Source organism: Rattus norvegicus, chromosome 5 (genome assembly GCF_021556685.1).
Source record: "Rattus norvegicus strain SHRSP/BbbUtx chromosome 5, alternate assembly SHRSP_T2T, whole genome shotgun sequence".
NCBI classification, from domain to species: Eukaryota; Metazoa; Chordata; class Mammalia; order Rodentia; family Muridae; genus Rattus; species Rattus norvegicus.
In genome coordinates, this window is record NC_141538.1 from 117,207,951 (window position 1) to 117,228,672 (window position 20,722).

General features: G+C 38.7%; 1 protein-coding gene across 4 annotated transcripts in view; it reads right to left on the minus strand.

Moving 5' to 3' along the window:
* Positions 1–20,722, minus strand: part of C5h1orf87 (similar to human chromosome 1 open reading frame 87) — a 69,265-nt gene that overhangs the window by 28,095 nt on the left and 20,448 nt on the right. For all 4 annotated transcript variants that reach the window (XM_087550525.1, XM_087550527.1, XM_087550526.1 and 1 more), the window contains 4 exon segments: positions 15,128–15,265; positions 14,254–14,517; positions 6,847–6,968; positions 2,318–2,483 (listed from right to left, as the gene is read on the minus strand). In XM_087550525.1, coding sequence (XP_087406651.1) covers positions 2,318–2,483; positions 6,847–6,968; positions 14,254–14,517; positions 15,128–15,265 — 690 coding nt within the window.

Genomic DNA, 20,722 nt, shown 5'->3' on the forward strand with positions numbered 1-20,722 from the left:
GATCAAATTCCAAATGATCTGAGTGTCAGGATCTGTATGTTATTTTTGATAATATTTATTTTTCTTAGGAGCCACAGGTGCTCTGAAAACCCTTTGAATTAAAAGCTCTTTGGGTGTTCACATCTCTACTTCATTCTCACTTTTGTTTTTATGGCAGGGAGCAGGATAGAGCTGTCATAGATTACCCAATAAAGTTCATGACTTTCTCTTTCACACTTTAAGAAAGTTAAGACTTATAGGTCCAAAATATCAGTGCTTCTAGTTCTGGCCTTTAAAGTCTGCTCTCAAGCTTGGATCCAGCAGTAAGGAAGTTGTGGTGTGGTTTGTACCCTTTGCTTCCTGTATCAAATATCCCTTGGGCCTTAATTTGCTTCACATTCTGAGGAAGCAGAATTCTATTTAACATGCCTCCCAGAACTATATTATACTCATAGTGAGTTCCAGCTGTCTTAAGAGATGCCAGATGGCTCATGAAAGACATACCATCTCTAAGGAAAATACACCCCATTTCCATGGATCTGAACCACAAAGTTAAGCTTTCAAGGACAGCTGTAGACAAGAACATTTAAGGGTTCCATGACAGATAGCTAGTGTTTAATGTTGTATCATGTGATCACAAGACTGAGATCTCAAAAAACTGGTGTGTGTGTGTGTGTGTGTGTGTGTGTGTGTGTGTGTGTGTGAAGGTTAACCTATTTAAGTCTTATGTACCAGACTATATACAAATAATTTCATAAACTTAATCTCATTTAATCTTCACAATAGTCCAAGGAAGTGACTATTTGGAACCCTGGTTTTCCAGATAAAAATCTAAGACCAAAAGAGATTAGGTGAATGTCATTTAATTTTCAACCTATCTGTGTTGTAGTTTATGCATAACATCTGTAAACACAAGCTTCACCAATGGCATTACGTGGTTTACAATCTAACAAAGGTCTGCTGCTTCTTAATCTTTTCTTTCTGAACACAGGAAAGACAAGTCATAACTTTCAGACTACCCTGCAGTATTCTCTTTTTACTGAAACAAATTTGTATGTACAGTACACATGTACACAGGTACACACACACACACACACACACACACACACAGACATTAGCATTTTCATGGTGGCTGCAACATGAAAAATGTACTACATACTTTCTCTGTAGTACCAGAGGAAGGCAGCTTTTGTTTGAGAATAATAGCCTATTTGTAAGTCACTACATCTTTGTTTTCTTAGTAAATAAAATAAAATTAAAAAATAAAAAGATACTCTAACTTCTTAACTTTTAACCCCTGAGTATGCTGTGATGCTTCTGAAAGTACCTTTCTCCTGTAATTCCCAACCTCCCCTAATTCTCTAATTTTTATTTATTTATTTATTTATTTATTTATTTATTTATTTTTGGTATTGTGCTCAGTAAAAACTTCTGGATATCCCCTCTTAATTGCATTCCCTCTGGTGTCAATTTCCAACCTGTTCTATACTTGAAATGTGGACTCCGACCTTGTGTCCCAGAATTCAGTTCATTTTTTTTCTTTTCAAAATTCAGAATTTATTTCACTTATAAAAGGGCAGTGCCAATGCCTACTTACATTTCATGATTTTGTGTAAGGAGTTAATTTTGTTGAAATTCTAGGATATCGTGTCAGTTAAGCATTTAGCTCAGTGCTCAGCACCTCGTTAGAGTGAAGCAGTGTGAGACTGTGATATTATCAATGCAGTTACAGTCATAGCAACGATCATCATTCCACCGCTGCCCTGGATAGCTTTGCGACATCAGTTTATTTGGCTACAGAAGATTCATGAATTAATATTGTTCTGGGTCCTCTTCCATGAAACACATCTGCACTGGTAATTACTGTCTCAAATCAGCATGCTAGGCTCTATCTGCAATAAATTACATCAGTCCTAAAATATGGTGTTCCAAAGGCTTGAGAAGCCACATGCTGACCCCAAGTAGAGGCTCAGAGAGGATGTGAGAAATGAATTTGGCCTTGAAAAAGTACTTGCTTGCATTGTGAAATGTTATTTGGATATTATCATATTTTCTATTATTAACATTAAACATATCCCAAACGTAAGTAATTGCTGGACCAATTCTGCATGCTTCATAAATCTCTTCTCTATTTTGTTTTCTCTTCTCAAGTACACACACACACACACACACACACACACACACACACACACACACACACACCCCAAGCAGTTGTAGTATAATGTAATCTATAGTGAGAACATAGAACATAGCTGTGCCTTATTGTTAATATAGACTCAGTATTCTAAAGTAAGTAGCCTGCTGACTCTTGTCAAATCTGACATGTAATTTTGGTTACCTTGGGCAGAGGCAGGCAGCCAGAGAATGAGTGATCTTCTTTTTGAAAGTTCAGGTTGAGGCAGTCTACACTGAACTTGCCTTGGTATGTTCTTAGTGCCGTCTTCAAAATCTGCAGCAGGCTCTTGTTCACGTCAGACAGTAAGCTGGAGTCTTGAGGTGGAGTGCTGATTAGACAGGTAAATAAAGGCTATGAAAGAACAACCAGCTAAAAGGCTCTGCAGGCTTTGAGGTTGTGTTTATCAGTCCAGCCACTTACTGAATCTCACTACCAAATCTTAGTTGTCTGGATGAGGGCTGCATGTGCAGGGTTCATAGATTCACATGCTCCCTTTTCATTAGAACGATATTTATACTTTCTTGTCAGGAGGCACAAACCTAGCGGGCTATTTAACAGACCTAAACACCTAATCTGTCCTCCAGCCCTTTTTCTCATTTGAAACTAAAAATAGCAACAAGTTGTGAACCAAGCTTGACCTACTTAATCTTACTGTTTTTAAATTCAGTCCATTACTAATAGCAAATTAAATTCCCAAATCATTTTTTTGTCACAACAAAGCTGAGCGGATGCTCCCATATAGTGATGGCGGATTTATATGGGAATTGATTTGCCTGTTATTGGGCGGAGGAATTATTGCATACTTTCTAACCTACCTTTTTGTGTCTTGAGAACTGAGTGATTCAGGAATAATGTTTACTTACAGTCTTACATGCAGATGTGTAAGTACTGAGACAGTCATGTTTGACTTTTTTTTTTCTTTTCTTTTTTTCAGAGCTGGGGACCGAACCCAGGGCCTTGTGCTTCCTAGGCAAGCTCTCTACCACTGAGCTAAATCCCCAACCCCTGACTTTTTCTTCTTTAAATAAGAGGAGTGAGAATGGGGCACTAAAATGTTATTCTGATTTGTTTCATGAACCCATTACCTCCAAATTGAAGTATTCCCCTGATCCATTTGAATGACACCCTCCTTGTGAAGTTGAAACTGACTTACACTTATGAAGGGAAGTTTTATTTCCTCAGAAGGAAGCTATAACATCTCTATACCTGACATCCACATACACCAGGCTTCTTTCAGTGATTGGTACTATTCGGAATGTACTGTGAATGGCAGGATTTCTGGAAAGGCTGTTACAGGAGTGTATTTCATCTGGCTCATTTGAGGAGATGAGGGCTCTAGCCCTCAAGTCACAGAGCTGCCCCACTCAGGAGATGATAAAGAGATCTCCCTCCTGAGCGGCAGGCTTAGACCCATGTTTTTACAAACACACTGTCTGGTCTGAACAAAGCAATTGTCTTCTCCAATGCACTCAGAATGACGTCTTTATGTGCTTCTGTTAAACAGAGATTCCTAGGTGTCCCTGCAAGTCCTATCATGGAACATCCTGAGACAACTGCAGATGCCTTCTTCAATAGATATTCATCGAGCTCCTCAAATAGGCCAGTAACTATGGTAGGACTGAGACACAAATTTGGCTAGGACAGACACCATTCCTAACCTCAAATGCCAAATAAGTAATTCCAAATGCAATGCCTGTCAGGAAGGAAACAAGTTCGGAACCATGAGACAAAGAAATGTAATAAGGTACAGGAGCCAGAAGAGACCTCCCATTTGGCACTGAAGAGATCTAAATAGTTGGTAAATTTCCAGGGCTACAATTTCATAATCTTTAGTAAATGAAAGCTGGTTGCTACATACTAAAATATCCTATCATTCATAAATTTGTTTATTATTAAGATTAAGAACCCAAAGAGTAAACCCTGATTTTTATGGTACATTCAGCAACTTTGGTTGAACCAGCCAAAATTTCCAGTAATAAAATCAACTCTACTCTTCGGTTCATGGACATTTATGTGCAGTGATATAATTTCTAACTATGAAGTAACCTTATTTCTAACTGAAAAAAAGACATAATAAAAACACTATGCACCAAGCACTCCTTGAAATAACATTGTGCTTCTCTTTCTTTCTTTCTTTCTTTCTTTCTTTCTTTCTTTCTTTCTTTCTTTCTTTCTGTCTGTCTGTCTGTCTGTCTGTCTGTCTGTCTGTCTTCCTTCCTTCCTTCCTTTCTTTCTTTCTTTCTTTCTTTCTTTCTTTCTTTCTTTCTTTCTTTCTTTCCTCTCTGAATTTTAGTTACTTTAGTGCAGACTTTCACTCTATACCTCTGCCTTCCTTTATCTTGTTGTGTAGAAAAGGTTGGCAAGGAGCTCACAGCTATCCTGTTCCATTGCATTTTGACATTTAAACACTCATGTCTTATTATACTTTGCTATCAATTATCCTGTTCTATCTGTCCCATTGTCCTCTGCATACCTTCAACTGCTTCCCTCCCTCCCTCCCTCCCTCCCTCCCTCCCTCCCTCCCTCCCTCCCTCCCTCCCTCAGGAGTAACCCTTCTACCTTTGGGACATGTGCATTCGATTGCTTTCTATTCTTCAGCTTTATTTCTGGCCTTCCATGATTACCTTTTAGTTTCTGGACTGATAATCACACAGATATAATGTGTACACACACACACACACACACACACACACACACAAGAGCACACTTTTAAATCTAAGATTGAACATCTTCAGTAAAAGGAAAATCTTTGGCTTTGTTACCAGTTAGAAATCAATGTAAGAAAGATTATTTGAGTCTCCATTTCCAACTGGACACTGAAAGCAAGAAGGAAGTAGATGGAGTATAGAGTGACAAAGGAGAAGAACCCAGGATTTTGGTGATGGAACCCATGTTCCTGACAACTGCCTTTCCTCCCTGTTCTTGGCAAACACAGAAAATGTCACACTATACTCTTCTCCATCTCTAATATTTCTCTCACACACACTTTAAAAAAACAATCTGTAGTGCCTTTTGCTTAAGATTATCTAAAAAAATTATTGCTTAATTTTAAATTTTAAAACCATTTGTTAATACCAATAATATAGGACTTCACTGTCCAAACCTACTTTCTGAGCTCATAGTTTAACATTGATTTCTGCACCCTATGTGATTCTTTTTTATTTAAGAATTAGATTTTTTTATTTTCAAAGAAAAACAAAAAGGCAGATATTTTGGCATGATCTGGTATTGAGTGGGGGGAAAAGACAGCAGCCCTGAGAGGTAGCAGAAAGAATGGAAACAGGCAACCTTAGGAGGAAAGAGGTTTGGAGGACCCTCTATAATGTACCAGAGACCTGTGAAGTAAGAGACCCTCAGGACTCAATGGGGGGACCCTAGATGAAATGCCCTACAATGGGGAGAGGGAACATATTGAATCCACCTCCAGCAGAAAGACAGGGCAAAAAGTGAGGGATGGAGTTGCTATCTCACAGTCAGAACTCTGACCTATACTTCTTCCTGTCTGAAAGAAATGCAGGAATGGAAATGGAGAAGAGCCGGGGAAGAGAAGGTCTAGCAACAAGCCTAAAGTGGGATCCAGCTCAAGGGGAGGCCCCAAGACCTGACACCATTACCGAATCTATGGGCATTCACGAAAAGGGACTTATCATGACTGCCCTCTGAAAGACCCAATAAGCCGCTCAAAGAGTCAGATGCAGATATGTGCACCCAACCAATGAACAGACACTGTTGACCCCTCTGAATGAATTAGGGAAAAGCTGGAGGAAGCTGAAGAGGAGAGTGATCCTGTAAGAACTGTAGTCTTAAGTAACTTGGACCCCTGAGATCTCTTAGAGACTGGATCACTAACCAGACAGCATTCAGAGCTGATATGAGACCACAACACATATTCGGCAGAGTACTCTCAGGTCTGGGTTCAGTTGGAGAAGATGCATCTAACCCTCAAAAGATGGAAGCCCCAGGAAGTTTAGAATTCTAGTGGGATAGGTGGGGTGAGTACATTGTTGTGGAGACAGGGAGAGGGGAGGTATGGGATATGGAACAGATGGGGGGGTAGGGTGGGCTGGGAGGGGTATAAAATCTCGAGTGTAAAAGTAAATAATTAAAAGTAAATATATGAAATTAATGAAAATATTTTTCTATGCTGAGAGAGAGAGAGAGAGAGAGAGAGAGAGAGAGAGAGAGAGGAGATGAGAGGAGATGGACAGGGTAGGGCAAGAAAGGGAGAGGAAGGCAGGTAGGAAGAAAAGATGGGGGCAAGTGTTTATGAACAAGTAGCTCTAGGGAATGTCTCTACTGCCTTGAAAGCTCTAGAAGGCCAGTGCAATAGTCTGAATATTTATTTACCAAACTCACACTCAGGAGCCTTAGTTTATAAGAGTGGAGCCCTCGTGAAAAGGGTTATAGAAGAGCTTGCAGGGTCTTTGTGTCTGTGTCTGTCTCTCTGTCTCTGTCTGTGTCTCTATCTCTCCCCTCTCCCCTTCCCCCTCCCCCTCCCCCTTCCCCTCTCTCTTTTTAATCATATAAGGATAAGGAAGGAAGTGACACCTGAAAACCCAAACCCAAGCAGGCTGGTACTTTCATCTTAAACTTTGAACTTCCAAATCTAGCTACCAACAGCACTGCAGTTCACCACAGCAGTATGACTTAGATATGCAGGAACTTTATGACTACAAAGGGGCAGAGCATACCTTTGTTTATCCTGGCTCAGACTTGGAGTTTTCCTTGGGTTACTATATACAGCTGTTCCATTTTGCTGTAAATTATCTTTAGTTGCTTCTTTCAAAAAACAAAGTAGCTCTCCATAATTCACCTGAAAGTTAAATATAAAATTTAACAGCTTCATTTAATTTGTGTCAAAGGGAAAGATGCCCGTTGCAGTCAAATGTATTTGGAAAATGTTCACTACTGATAATTTTCAAAAAAATCTTATTTAAAAAAATGCAGGTCCATAATTATTAGTTAATTATTAATGGTTTTAGCTAAGTGGTCTTATCTGGACAAGTGGCAAAACAGTCCTTCCTCCTCATTCTTGCCTTGTGGTTGGGTAAAGCAAAATTACTTAAATTCTCAGCAAGAACACAACATATACACTTCTAATTCAGTTGCATCAATACCAGTGAGCTGTGCTTGAAACACCATGCTTTGGATTCCAGGCAACTGTGTACTGGGAACTGCAGGGTTCTTACTATTCATGGAGTTTTCTACCCATACAGAAACACAGTGGCTTAATTAAGAAAACGAAGATTTTAATATTCTATACAACTACTCTTCAGCATATTAGGGTAAAATTACTGTATCTTTAGATTATATTAAGTTAAAATGTCTGGTTTTAAAAGCTGTTGTTTGAACTCCTGACTTGATTTTCATGAAAATCAATTCAGTTATTTTGGATTGGGATTAGGACAGAATTTTCAACTTCAGAAATAGTGCTAAACAGACCTTTGGTAATATGAAGTGTTAAACAGACTTTTGCTAATATGAACTACATACTTATGTGAAGTGGTACTCTTAGCATTGATAATTACAAAATCAAGGTATTGATCAATTTTGATCAAGCAATATCTGAAAAAATGTTGGAGATGCTTTACATCCTGCCATAACAGATATTCATCTAAGACTGAACTCTTTTGTTTCGTGTGTGTGTGTGTGTGTGTGTGTGTGTGTGTGGTTTGCATGTATGTACACATAAGTGTATTCTGTGGAGGGCAGAGGTTAATGTTGGTTATGCTTTACCTCATGTATTGAGATAGACTCACTCAGATTAACCCAGGGCTTGCTAATTTGGCTAGCCTAGTTGACTGGTCTGTCCTAGGATTTCTTTTACCCTCTCCCATGGGCAAGTATTACAGATGGAATGCAACAACTCTTTGGAATGAATAGGGGTGCTAGAAATCTGAACTCTCACTCTTGTGCTGAGTAATGCATGGCTGCACAAGAGACAGTGTGACTGGTTCCCACCCCTAGAATAGAGCAAGCAGAACATAAGCCTCCAGGAGTGTTGACACTTTTTAAAAACAGTAATGTACATAATATACTTTATATTTCTCCTTCAAGAGATGTCTCCCTGGCAAGGTTAATGACTCCATCATAAATAGAAACAGCAGTCAGGGAGGCTAAGCTGTCTCTAAAGTCCTTAGCAGAATGGTAAATGCTGTGACCTTCAGGACAGTCCTTAAGGCTGTGGGAAAGAACTGTGAAAACATGAGTTCAATAATGTACAATTTTTCAACTACACATAATATGAGGACACAATGTGAATTATATGGGGGTACTGCAGACCTCAAAACAGATGCAGTTGCACTATGAGCCAGCTTGTCAGAAAGATATTAAGAAAGGAGATAAAGAGATTTGGGGAATGGTGATTGCAGGGCAGGATCCCACCCAGCTAAATTTATCTTTTGTGCTTACAAAGGCAGGTAGACTCCTGAGTTCAAGGCTAACTTGGTACAGTGTGAGGTTAGCAATTCCCATGATTAGCTTCAAATCATTCTTTTTTCTGGTCCAAAACACCCCATTCCTCAGAACCCTTATTTAAGCCAAGGCTGGTCATTGGCATTCATTCTTTTTGTTTTATTTTATTTGCAAGGTATTTGCCTCCTGAGCCATTTCTCCAGGCAAGGGTATTTTTACAAATAACACTAAGGATACTTGACTAAGCTTAAGGAATGGTAGTATTTTATATTTACCTAAATGATACACACTACTTAGATCCTATATCTAAACTAAAAACCTCCCTTTGGAGACTAGCTTTCATCATATCAGAACATGCTGTGAAAGCCATCCAGAAAGGAAAGAGATCAATGTCTTGTACAGCTAAGATGCATATGTACAAATGACAATAATGGCAAGATATTCTGCAAGGTGCAATAGTGACACTCTTATCTAGATGTGAACTAATAGCTATCTAATTGTACTTAAGAACTTCCCAACAAAAAGAAACCGTGCCTTACATTAGAGATGTATCTTTTCAGTACTAATGAGATTTTGGAATTTAGAGGAGAGCTTGTAGTTTACCACTAGCATCATTCCTAAATATATTCTCAACCTTAATTTATAACCATTTAAAAGTGTAGCTCTCAGACCACATCAAAGAAACATCTCTTTGCAATAAATGGACACTGGACACACACACACACACACACACACACACACACACACACACACTCACACACACAGATACATGACATAAAGTAAGTCATATACCTAAGGCTCAGAAAACATCACAGAAGAGGAGGCTGAAAGATTAAAAGAGCCAGAGAATTATGAAGTCTTGGAGATTTTTTTCTCCTGGAAATGACAAGGAAGCTCCACCCATGATACTGAAATAATAATGCTGCCTAAACAAGACCTGAGTAATAGCAATACCAAAGACACACTAACACAGAAGGTGGAACTCTCACAGGGTCCTACCCCTAGACAAAAATCTATAGGCAGTAAATGACCTCAAGCTGTACTACAGAGCAATAATGATAAAACAAACAAACAAACTGCATGGTATTGGTACAGAGAGAAACAGGATAATCAGTGGAATAGAATTGAAGACCTAGAACAAAACCATACATTTATGGACACTTGATCTTTAACAAGGAAGCCAAAAATATACAATGGAAGAAACAAATCATTTTCAATAAGTGGTGCTAGTCTAACTGGAAGTCTGTATGTAGAAAAATGAAAATAGACCCATATTTATTACCTTGCACAAAGTTCAGGTCCAAGTGGCTCAAGGACCTCAACATAAAACCAGATACACTGAATCTAATGGAAGAGAAAGTGGGAAAGAACCTTGAAAACATTGACATGGAAGGAAATTTCCTAAGCAGAACTCCAATGGCTCATGCACTAAGATCAAGAATTGATAAATGGGACCTTATGATACTGGAAAGCGTCTCTAAGGCAAAGGATATAGCCAATAGGACAAATCTGCAGCCTACAGATTGGGAAAAAGTCTTTAATAACCCTTTGTCTGATAGAGGGCTTATATCCAAAATATATAAAGAACTCAAAAAGCTAACCTCCAAAGTTAACAATCCAATCAAAAAATGGGATAAAGAGCTAAACAGAATTCATAACAGAGGAATTTTGAATGGCTGAGAAGCACTTAAAGAGGTATTCAAGGGGTTGGGGATTTAGCTCAGTGATAGAGCACTTGCCTAGCAAGTGCAAGGCCCTGGGTTCGGTCCCCAGCTCCGAAAAAAAGAAAAAAGAAAAGAAAAGAGGTATTCAAAGTCCTTAGTGATTAAGAAAATACAAATCAAATGACCCTGAAGTGTAAGATTCCATCTTACAATAATCTGAAAAACTAGGATCAAAAACTCAGGGGACAGAAAATGTTGTAGAGGATGCAGAGAAAGAACATACTCTTTTATTGCTGGTGGGATTGCAAACTGGCACGTCGTCTCTGGAAATGAATCTGGAACTTACTCAGACAATTGGAAATAGAAGACCTAAGTATACCACTCTTGGGCATATACCCAAAAGAGGTACCACCATAACACAGGGGCACATGCTCCACTATTCATAGCAGACTTATCGGTGATAGCCATAAGCTGGAAAAAACCCAGATGTCCCACAATGGAAGGTTAGATAGATACAGAAAAGGTGGTTCATTTACACAATGGGATATTATTCAACTATTAAGAATGAAGATATTATGAGTTTTGCAGGCAAATAGATGGAACTAGAAAATATCATCCTGAGTGAAGTAACTCAGATCCAAAAGTATATGCATGATATGTACTCACTAATAAGTCAATATTAGCTCCCCAACCCCCCAAAAAGTACAGAATACTCAGGATATATTCCACTGAAGTCAAAAAGTTTAACAAGCTGAAGGGTCCATGTGAGAATGCTTCAGTCCCACTTGTGAGGAAAAAACAAAGCAATCACAGGAAGCAGAGGAAAAAGGGACATGGGAGGGGAGGGGACATGGAGGAAAAAGGGAACCTCATTAGGTATTAGAGGTGGGAGGTGGGGATCAGGAGAGAAGCTCTGAGGGCCAGCAGATTGAATGGAAATAATCAACCTCAGGGGCTGGGAGGTGGAGGGAGGGTGACCTGGTGGGTGAGAGACCTCCTGGTGAGGGAGGGACCTTAAATGAAATGCCCAACACTGGGGAGAGGGAACCTGTAGAGTCCACCTCCAGTAGAAAAACAGAGCATCAGGTGTAGGGATGTGGTTGCTATCCCTCAGCCAAAAACTCTGACTAAGAATTGTTCCTGTCTAAATGAAATGCAGGGACAGAAAATGGAGAAAAGACTGAGGGAATGGAGTTCCAGTTATTGGCCCAACTTGAGATCCAGCTCAAGAGGAGGCTCCAAGGTCTGACACTATTGATGATGACACTGATGCTATGGTGTGCTTACAGACAAAAGCCTAGCCTGGCTGTCCTTGAGAAGCCCAACCAGCAGCTGAGACAGACAGATACAGATACTTGCACCCAACCAATGGACTAAAGTCAGGGACTGCTATGGTTAAATTAGGGAAATACTGGAAGAAGCTGAGGAGAAGGGTTACCCTATAAGATGACCAGCAGTCTCAACTAACCTGGATCCCTGAGATCTCTCAGATACTGAACCACCAACAAGGCAGCAGATGGTTGGAGGCCCCCCAACTCATATATAGCAGAGGATTGCCTGGTCTAGCCTCAATGGAAGAGGAAATGCCTAAACCTCTAGAGATTTGAGGTCTCAGGGAGTGGGGAGGGTTAGTGGGCATAGACAGCCTCTTGGAAACAGGGAGGAAGAGGAATGTGATGAGGAACTATGGGTGGGCAGACCGGAAGAATGGTAATGACTGGACTATAAAAAAATAAAAGTAAAAACATATTAAAAATTAATTTTTCCTAGCAATGTCATGATTAATTGGTTATCCAATGCAAAGTGACCACACTTAAAATTAATCATATTCACATAAGCTACACATAAGCAACAAAAACTGGTTCAGCAGTTGTACTTATGAATTTTTATATATGTAATAATGATCATCAATGAAGAAAAAGAGGCCATTTGAGTAGGAGGTGAAGGGGAGGGGTTTGAGGTAGCCAAAAGGAAGGGGTTATAATATAATTATATTTTAAGAACAGATAAGGGGCTGGAAAGATGGCTGAATGGTTAATAGTACTTGTTGCTCTTACAGGAGACTCAAATTTGGTCCTCAGCATCCATATGGTAGTTTACAACTACCTGGAACTCCAGTGCTTTGGCATCTCTGCTTTCTTCTAACCTTCACGGGCACAAGGCATGGCATGCATACATGTATACACGAAGGCAAAGCAATCATATACATAAGATAAATTTAAAAATAAATCATTAAATAAATAAGCATATTTATCTCATTAGTGTACAAACTTGCTTTAATATTTTATAAATATTAAAATTCTATGTATACCGAAGAATATTGTTGACAGTTCTTTGTGATCCATTATCAGTAATTGTTTGTTTACCTATTTTATATATCTATATACCTGAGGTCACATATAATTTCTTTAGCAAGAAAATGACAAAGTTTACAGAACCATGGGAGAGCCATGTGGCTAGTTCTGAATAAGGTGCTATGAACACCTTAAGCTCCCTGCATAAAGGCCTTGAAAGTCTCTCCTTTAACCCTCCAGTATCACCTGTAAAAGAAGTCCTGAACAGCTGTTTCATTAGGATGAGAGTCCTGTAGCTTAAACAGCATCAGTGCCTACAAATATAGTGTGAATTTAAAAACTAACAGCTAGCAGGAATTGGGAATGTAGCTCAGTTGGTAAAGTGTCTGCTACAACATAATTCTTGGGTTTGATTCCCCACATGAAATAGAACATGCTAGCACATGACTCTTCTCATGGCTCTTGAAGGGGGGAGGCAGGAGGATTAGAAACTCAAGGTCATCTTCAGCTACATAGGTGCCTTCAGATGCCAGTTGCATCAGAACCTATTTCAAAACATCAATAAGTTATAGGTTTTTAAAAACCACTGAGAATGTGGGGTTGTTAATGGGAGGAAAATGTAGCGTCTAGCTTATTTCCACCCTCTCACATCTCAGAAATGGTTATTACATATAATATATGCTTATAAGTTTAGATGAATTCATATACCCTAAAGACAAGAATTTATTAGATTAGATGAAATAAGCCAAGATTGTTTCCCAGTGTAGTAAGGGATTGAAGGATGGTCACTGATTCCCACTGCTAACATAGATGCCATCCAATGGTTCTGGATAAAAACCTCCAGAGAACCAGAGGGACAGCCTTGGAAAGAAGTTAGGCAGTCTCATATACAGTAGGTCTTCGGCTATAAAATTTTACTCAAGTTTCATGTAGCTTGTGTCATGTATTGGCCACATACTTCTAAATAATTCTCATAAGATAGAGCAGGTTAAATTATGATAGCTTAGGAGAGAGAGAGCATTTATTTGAGCATCTACTAAGGGTTCGATACAACATTAGTAATTTCCATTTGTTACATTACTAAATCAAGAGATGATGCCTGTGGTGTTGGTTTTTACTTGGTTTCCTAGATGAGATCATTGAGGTACCAGGGACACTGAGATCAGTCACATGGGCTGTATGCAAAGCCACTGTGGCTTTACTATAAGTGAGCTCATGTCTTAGCTCCATGTCTTCCATTAATCCCTTGGTTCCTTCAACCAATTTCCTTGACAACCTGGGCCTCAGTTTGCAAAATGGTAGCCGTAAATTAAATTTTAAAGACACCTCTAACTTCTAAGAAGCCTAAGTCAGAAAAAAATTTACCTTAGTTTACTACTCTACTCTTACCTTGAGGCTCAAAGACCATGCCTGCTCACCATTGGACCCAAAAAGGCTCATTGATTTGAATCAGTATCAGGCTTCATATGTTTAGAACAGACAGTGAAAGTTGAGACAAGAAAGTTCTTTAAAGAAAAATTGAACAGATCTGAGATCCCAAACCTTATTTTATCATCCAATATTTTCTCATGTAAACGTTTCCACTTATGAATATGCATAAGCTTAGAGGCCCATAAGAAAGGTCTTGGTCAAGGAAGAAACTAACTTCTTAATTTTATTACCCTGATGGGTTAAAAAGAAGAGACATTAAAAAGAACCCACATTTAAGATCACATAATATCCATACCCCTTCTGGAGAATCCCTTCTAGAAAATCTTTGGCAGAGGAGCTTGAGTGTTGGTAATGGCAGAGGTACTTTATGCCTTAGGAAGAGGCGGTTCAGCTGTGACTGGTGGAGAAAGCCTGACGAGATGGGGTCCAGAGTCTTCAGCTCTTTCTGAAGTTTGTCCAACAAATTGGAGCTCAATGGGCGTGAGTTGAGTTCTCTCCTGACCAATGCAATTAGAAAAGAATCTTCTCTTGTCATTACACTTGGCCTTCGGACAACTTCCTAACACAATAAGGGATAGAAATGTGAGTAGAACTCTGAGCAAAGACAAGTAAAAGCAGAAGCAAAAAACAACTGGCACAGGTTTCAAAGTTGGGCCTGGCCTAGGGCAAGACAAGATGGTACCACCTGAGGAAAAGTATCTGTTCTGGATAGATTGATTAGTTTATGGGACTTTGGACCTCTTCCTTAGGAGGGAAGGAAACAACTCTTCTTAGAGGACATATATGCTCTTTAATACCCATCATCTATCTTTCGCAGTCGAGGAAAATGAAAACATTTCATCTTGAACAGGCATTTAGAATAATAAATCTTACAGACTTTTCAGATTGGGGAGTTCAGTGCTGAGAGTGTGAGAAAAGATGAAGGCTGAATTGAGATTGGATAAACTGGAATGATAGGAGCCTTCTAGGAAATTTGGAGTGAAGGAAGTTGAGATCTCCAAACTTGCCTGAAAAGTCACCAAGGAAGATTCCTGTGAATTTGGGGAATACGAGGAGTATGGCATCTGCCAGTCCATTTTCTGATGTTCTAACCAGTATTTCACAGGAAAGTACATTCAGTGACCATATACACATTCAGAGAAAACAAGTCAATAATTTAGTATACATACCACAGCTTGACCAGAGTTGTCCTTTGTATTTTCCAAGCACCAGTCTATAGACTTTCTTCTGGGGAGACTATGCATATAGGATAGAGATTGGTCTCCTGCTGGTACAGAGCTGCAGTGGACATTTGCCCCATGGGAAATCTTAAAGAAAGAAAGACAAATGAAAATAAAGATCAGAAATATAGAGGGGAAAAGAAAACAGAGCATGAGTGAGCCAACTGCCTTCTTTCAGGGAATTCCTATTCTGACTGAAACTCAGGCCATGACACCATGGAGTAACTAAATTTCCAGTGAAGAACTCTTGTTCCACAGCATTGCAGCCTTAGACAATTAACACATGTGTAACAAAATGGCAACAATTAGACACCGTTTCGTCTGTGCGAGGAAGGTGTTTTTGACAGATGCACATAGGAAAATAGGTAGAATACAAGGTGTTTGTAGACAAATGTGGAATCTTACCAAAAATGGGTGTCTTTGTAGGATGTTTTTATTAGCAAGTTCAGTAAAGGGTGGTGAAGACAATTACGAACTTTGGCAAGAAGAAATGAAATTCAAAGTTTTACTCTCCAAAAATGTTATTAAAGTTTATAACCAAATATTAGAGGAGTTAGGGTCAAAGTTAAAATCTAATCTCATTTCCACAGAATATGGTGAATTATTGATATTTGAAACTCTTTCTATATTTTATGATGGTTTATCATGTTAGTGTGCAGGGCCTTGATAGCTGGGGAAAATTGCTCTGCCCAGGGCTGCCTAGTCCGGGCAGCAGTAGACGACCTGCTTCCAAAACACTTTCCATAAATTAACTAGATCCTACCTTTATAGAACATTCACATTTTCAATTCTCCACTAACTAATACCAGGATTCAGATGCCCAGAAACAATCCTGTCCCAGTTTGCAGGGGAAATCTTCAATGTAGCCGGTGTTAAACTGTACTGTCTTTCCCCAGTGACTCTAAGAAGCTCATAAAAATTTGTGCCTTTTGCTTCCAATTCATTTCAGGTTCTTAGATGAAGTTTGTATTTTCTCACATGCCCTGAATGGGACAACATATCTTCTCTCTCGGAGAAAACAAAACAAAACAAAACAAAAAACTAAAAACAACCATTCATCCCAGGATGTTTACATTCATCACTTTACAGTTTGGGTTTATACCCAATTTCAAGTAAACCTTGAGTAAAAATCCAAATCCATGATTAGTATTAGTCTCAGATAATTAAAGATATTGTCATAGGGACTGTGGTAGCTTACTCTTTTCAGTCAACTGACAGTGGTCACCAATAACTGTCAGTATGACAGCAACCTACAGGTGCTGTATAATCATGAAATATTTTAAGGCAAAATCAAGAGGCTCTCCAGAGTGGGCAATAATATCAGTTATAGAATATGCATGCAAAGAAGAGTTTGTTATGTTACACACTATGAACAAGGCACGATATGGAGATATAATCAATTTTCCTCCTACAGCAACCCTGTTGTCTTAGCTCCATTTCATAGCTGGAAAGGAGAGGTTTGCATGTATGTATGTATGTATGTATGTATGTATGTATGTATGTATGTGTTTATGTATGTATGTTTGTATGTATGGATAGAGTTTCCAAAAGTCTCTGCCAGGCACTCTAACAGGCCCTAGAATGAACAGAGCAGAATCTTCCATTGTTCTCATAACTTGCAAACAGTGAGAGGCACAGTAAGGAACCATGACAGTAGGACAACATAGAGTAGAAAAGGCCCGAGTAGAACAGTTCATAGATTCAGCTAACATGGACTTAGCAGTTCAGGTCATCAGGCAACGTCACCTTTGTCTAGGCTTGAAAAAGAAGTTAGATTTGACAAGCTAACAGGGTAGGGAGAAGAAGGGAAGAAAGATGACAGAAAAAGGGAAGTGAATATAGAAAATTCCAATAGAGTATACACTGATCGAGTGAGAGACAGAGACAGAAAGAGAAAGAGACAGAGAGAGAGAGAGAGAAATTGTATCAGAATCTAGTGTTTGGGAAAGGACTTTTTATAGTCTGTGCTTTATCTGAAAACAATACAAAAATCCTGCTTTTGGGTGACAAAAACATCTGCAGTACCTTTAGTCAATACTAGTTTTGTGATGTTGGCTTGTAAGAATTGTTAAAAATAAAGCACAAGAATTCTGCACACAGTTCATTTTTCCAGGGGCTATTAGAGATGTTGGAAGCCAAATAAATCTTAACTCTTGATCAATATGTGTCTAACTTCATTCTTCTGCATCTGGATGTTCAAGTTTCCCAGCACTATTTAGTGGAGATGCCCCCTCTTCTCTAGTATGATTTTTTGGCCTCTGTGCCAACTATAAAATTTCCGTAGTTACATGCACTTATGTTCGAGTCTTCTATTTTGTTAATTTGCCTACCTGTCTGGTGTGTGTGTGTGTGTGTGTGTGTGTGTGTGTGTGTGTGTGTGTGTGTGTGTGTGTACACATATCTGTCTGTCTGTCTGACTGTCTGAATACCTTGCCGTTTTTATTCCTAGAACTAGTCAATAAATCCTGAAATCTAGACTTCTGGCACCTCCAGAATTGTTCCTTTAAATTAAAATGCTTTGACTATCCTGAGTTTGGTAGTTCTGGAGGAATTTCAGGATTTTTTTCTGTGAAGAATGTTGTGGCAATATTGATTGAGATTGCATTGATGCTATAAATTACTTTTGATAGACTTATCACTTTCACAAGATTAATTCTAACAGCTCATGAGTATGAGAGGCCTTTCCTAGTGTCTTCCTCAATCTCTTCCTTCAATGATTTAAAGTTTATTAAAGTTCTTTGGAAGTCTTCCATAACATTCTTTTGTTTAGATTTATTCCTATATAATTTTTGAGACTATTGTGAATGAGAGTGTTTAATTAGGGAAGAGGTCATGAACTTTGGAGGATGGAGCATGGGGCAGCTTGAGGGAGAGTGAGATAGGTCAGAGTGACGTAGATAATGTATCAAGTTCTCAAAAATTAGTTATTTAAAATCAAATAGTATAAAAATTATGGAAAAATAAGAGAATTCTATTCATGGGGTGGAATTTTATTTTAGTGAAAAGAGGCAGAGTAGATAGAATTAGATGAAAGAGGTTTAATTTTCTATCATGGCAATGGGGATTAGCAATAGATTTTAAATGTTTGAAGTGGAGCCTAAAGCTGAGAGGTTTTGAAGTTAGTCCTAAAAGATGTAACACACACACACACACACACACACACACACACACACACACACACACGCACAGAGAGAGAGACCACATGCATACTGTATGAATACTGTTTTATTGTCATTCCTTTCATTATTATATATATATATATATAATTTAAAACATTTTAACTACTTTTTTATTTTTGAGATTGTAAACATCATCTACCTTTTCCCTTCCTCCTTCCAAACCATTCCATATCTCCTCCTGTTCTGTTTTTAAATTCAAGTTTTCTTTTAAAAATCGTTTCACTTTTATTTGTGTGTATGTATATGTGTGTGTGCATATGTGTGTATGCGTGTGTATAAATACACAAATACATAGTGTTTAAGAATACATACCATTCTTCATATATACAACAAGTATATAATGTATTACAGGAGAAATATATATTATAATAAAAAACACAATAAAGACAAAATTAAGAGAAATAATACCTGAAACAAATTTACAGTTTAGAGACAGCCTAGCCAATCAAACTGGGATCAATAAAGGCTGACCTGGTTCACACTTGTTGAAGTAAGTACACATGGTAATTGCCACAAACCATCAAGTGCATGATATTATGTAACAAGATTTCTTATAATAGCCCATCAGTACAAAAAGGGGAGTTTAAAAAACGGAAAATCCAGGGGTGTGAAGATTATTAAAGTCTGTGCAGTAAGACAGAATAGGACTCTGACTAGATTAAAAACAGAAGAAACAGGCACAGAAGAAAGAACTAATATAAGGAACTCAGTGATTGGCTGGACATGGGAGTTATGGAGTGAGAGGAGGAAAGCCTATCTTGGTTTCTTCCTCGTGCATCTGGAAGAGTGGAGCTGAGAAGTGCTTGGTCATAGGAAGATTAGCAAGAGCAAAGACTCTATCTACTTTGAACATGTGGGATTGAGCTGCAAACACACATCCAAGTGGGAAAGGCCCTGGTATATGCCTATTCATCTCTACAGTGAAGGCAAAAATCATGGGGTTCTAATGCATAGCTGGATGTCATCTATGCAAAAAGTCTTTGAAGAACACTGTTACCAATTGGCTGTGATAGCTATTAAAATGAAAGCACTCACACTTTTATTTTCATGCTGCCAGATGCTATAAGCACACTTTAATTTATATTTTAAAATAGTGTTACTGTCTTTGATGTTAGTCACACATTCTTTAAAAAAATTATCAAAGAAATCAGAACTTATGTTTCTGAGAAATATATATATATTAAAAACATATATGTGTATATGTGTTACATACATACATACATACACACACACACACACACACACACACACACACACATTTTCAAAGGTTTTTCCAAGGGAAGAAAAAGAGTATTGACAATAGCCCATTTCTCATCTTAGGAGACCTTACACAACTCCCTTAAGGCTTTCCAGCTCATCTTTAGATGTACTACTATTCTTAAAGATTTAAAATGTTGTGTTCTTATGTTAAGCCTTACCTCCTATTAAAGATGCCCTTTGCATATCACCTACTATTTGATGCTTGCTTGCCCTTCTTTGTACAGTCCCATCCTTTATCAGTAACTTCTCTTTTGGAGCAAATTAATCTGTCCAGATTGTGGGCCACATCCCAGGCTTATTTTTATCTGTGTGTGAGTGATAAAGATCTAGAAGTCATTTTGATTGGTGTGTTTCTATAACTACAGCAGGATTCCATTTACCACTTAGTCAAGGTGGTAATGAGGGTTTCTGTACCAGGCAAATGTGGCTGCCATCTGGCAAGCCAGCATTACATGCCTGCCTGGCAGACAGAACCAATTAGTCAGTCCCCACACCTCCCAGGAGGCCTTCCTGTATTTGGTAGCTAGGGTCCCACACTGAGCCTCAAAAGCCCATGATGAATTCTAGGTGGGGAGAAGAAAGTCATTTCGCTTTGGTGTAACATAGCCAGGAAATTCTCCAGATTGAGGAAGTCCATGAGCTGCACTGCTGACACAGCAAACTTCTTTCTGGTGGTCATGGTAATCGCTAGGTCCATGTCACCAGTGAGGAGCTGACTATAGGTGAGTGGACATCGAGTATGAGTTAGCTTCTGTGCTACAAAGACTTTGATTTTAGCAAAGCAAAGGAACAGATTCAATCTGGAATCAGCAGTGCTAGAATCTACGCTAGAATAATTAGACTGAGACTTCTCAGCATTATGATATTGGCAAGGCAACTGCCTTTGTCTGTTTCCTTATCCATGAACTAAAGATGTAATTGTTCCTAAGTGTTCCTTGCATCATTGAATGATCTGTGGTAGAAATTAGTTAATATGCATAAACAGCTTAGAGTAGTGCTTGACACATGGCAAATGATATCTGCTAGCTCTAAACGAGAATAAAGAATTGCTGAAGTTACAGTGTAGGGAGAACTTTTTTCATGCTGATGGAAGAACCCTTGAAAT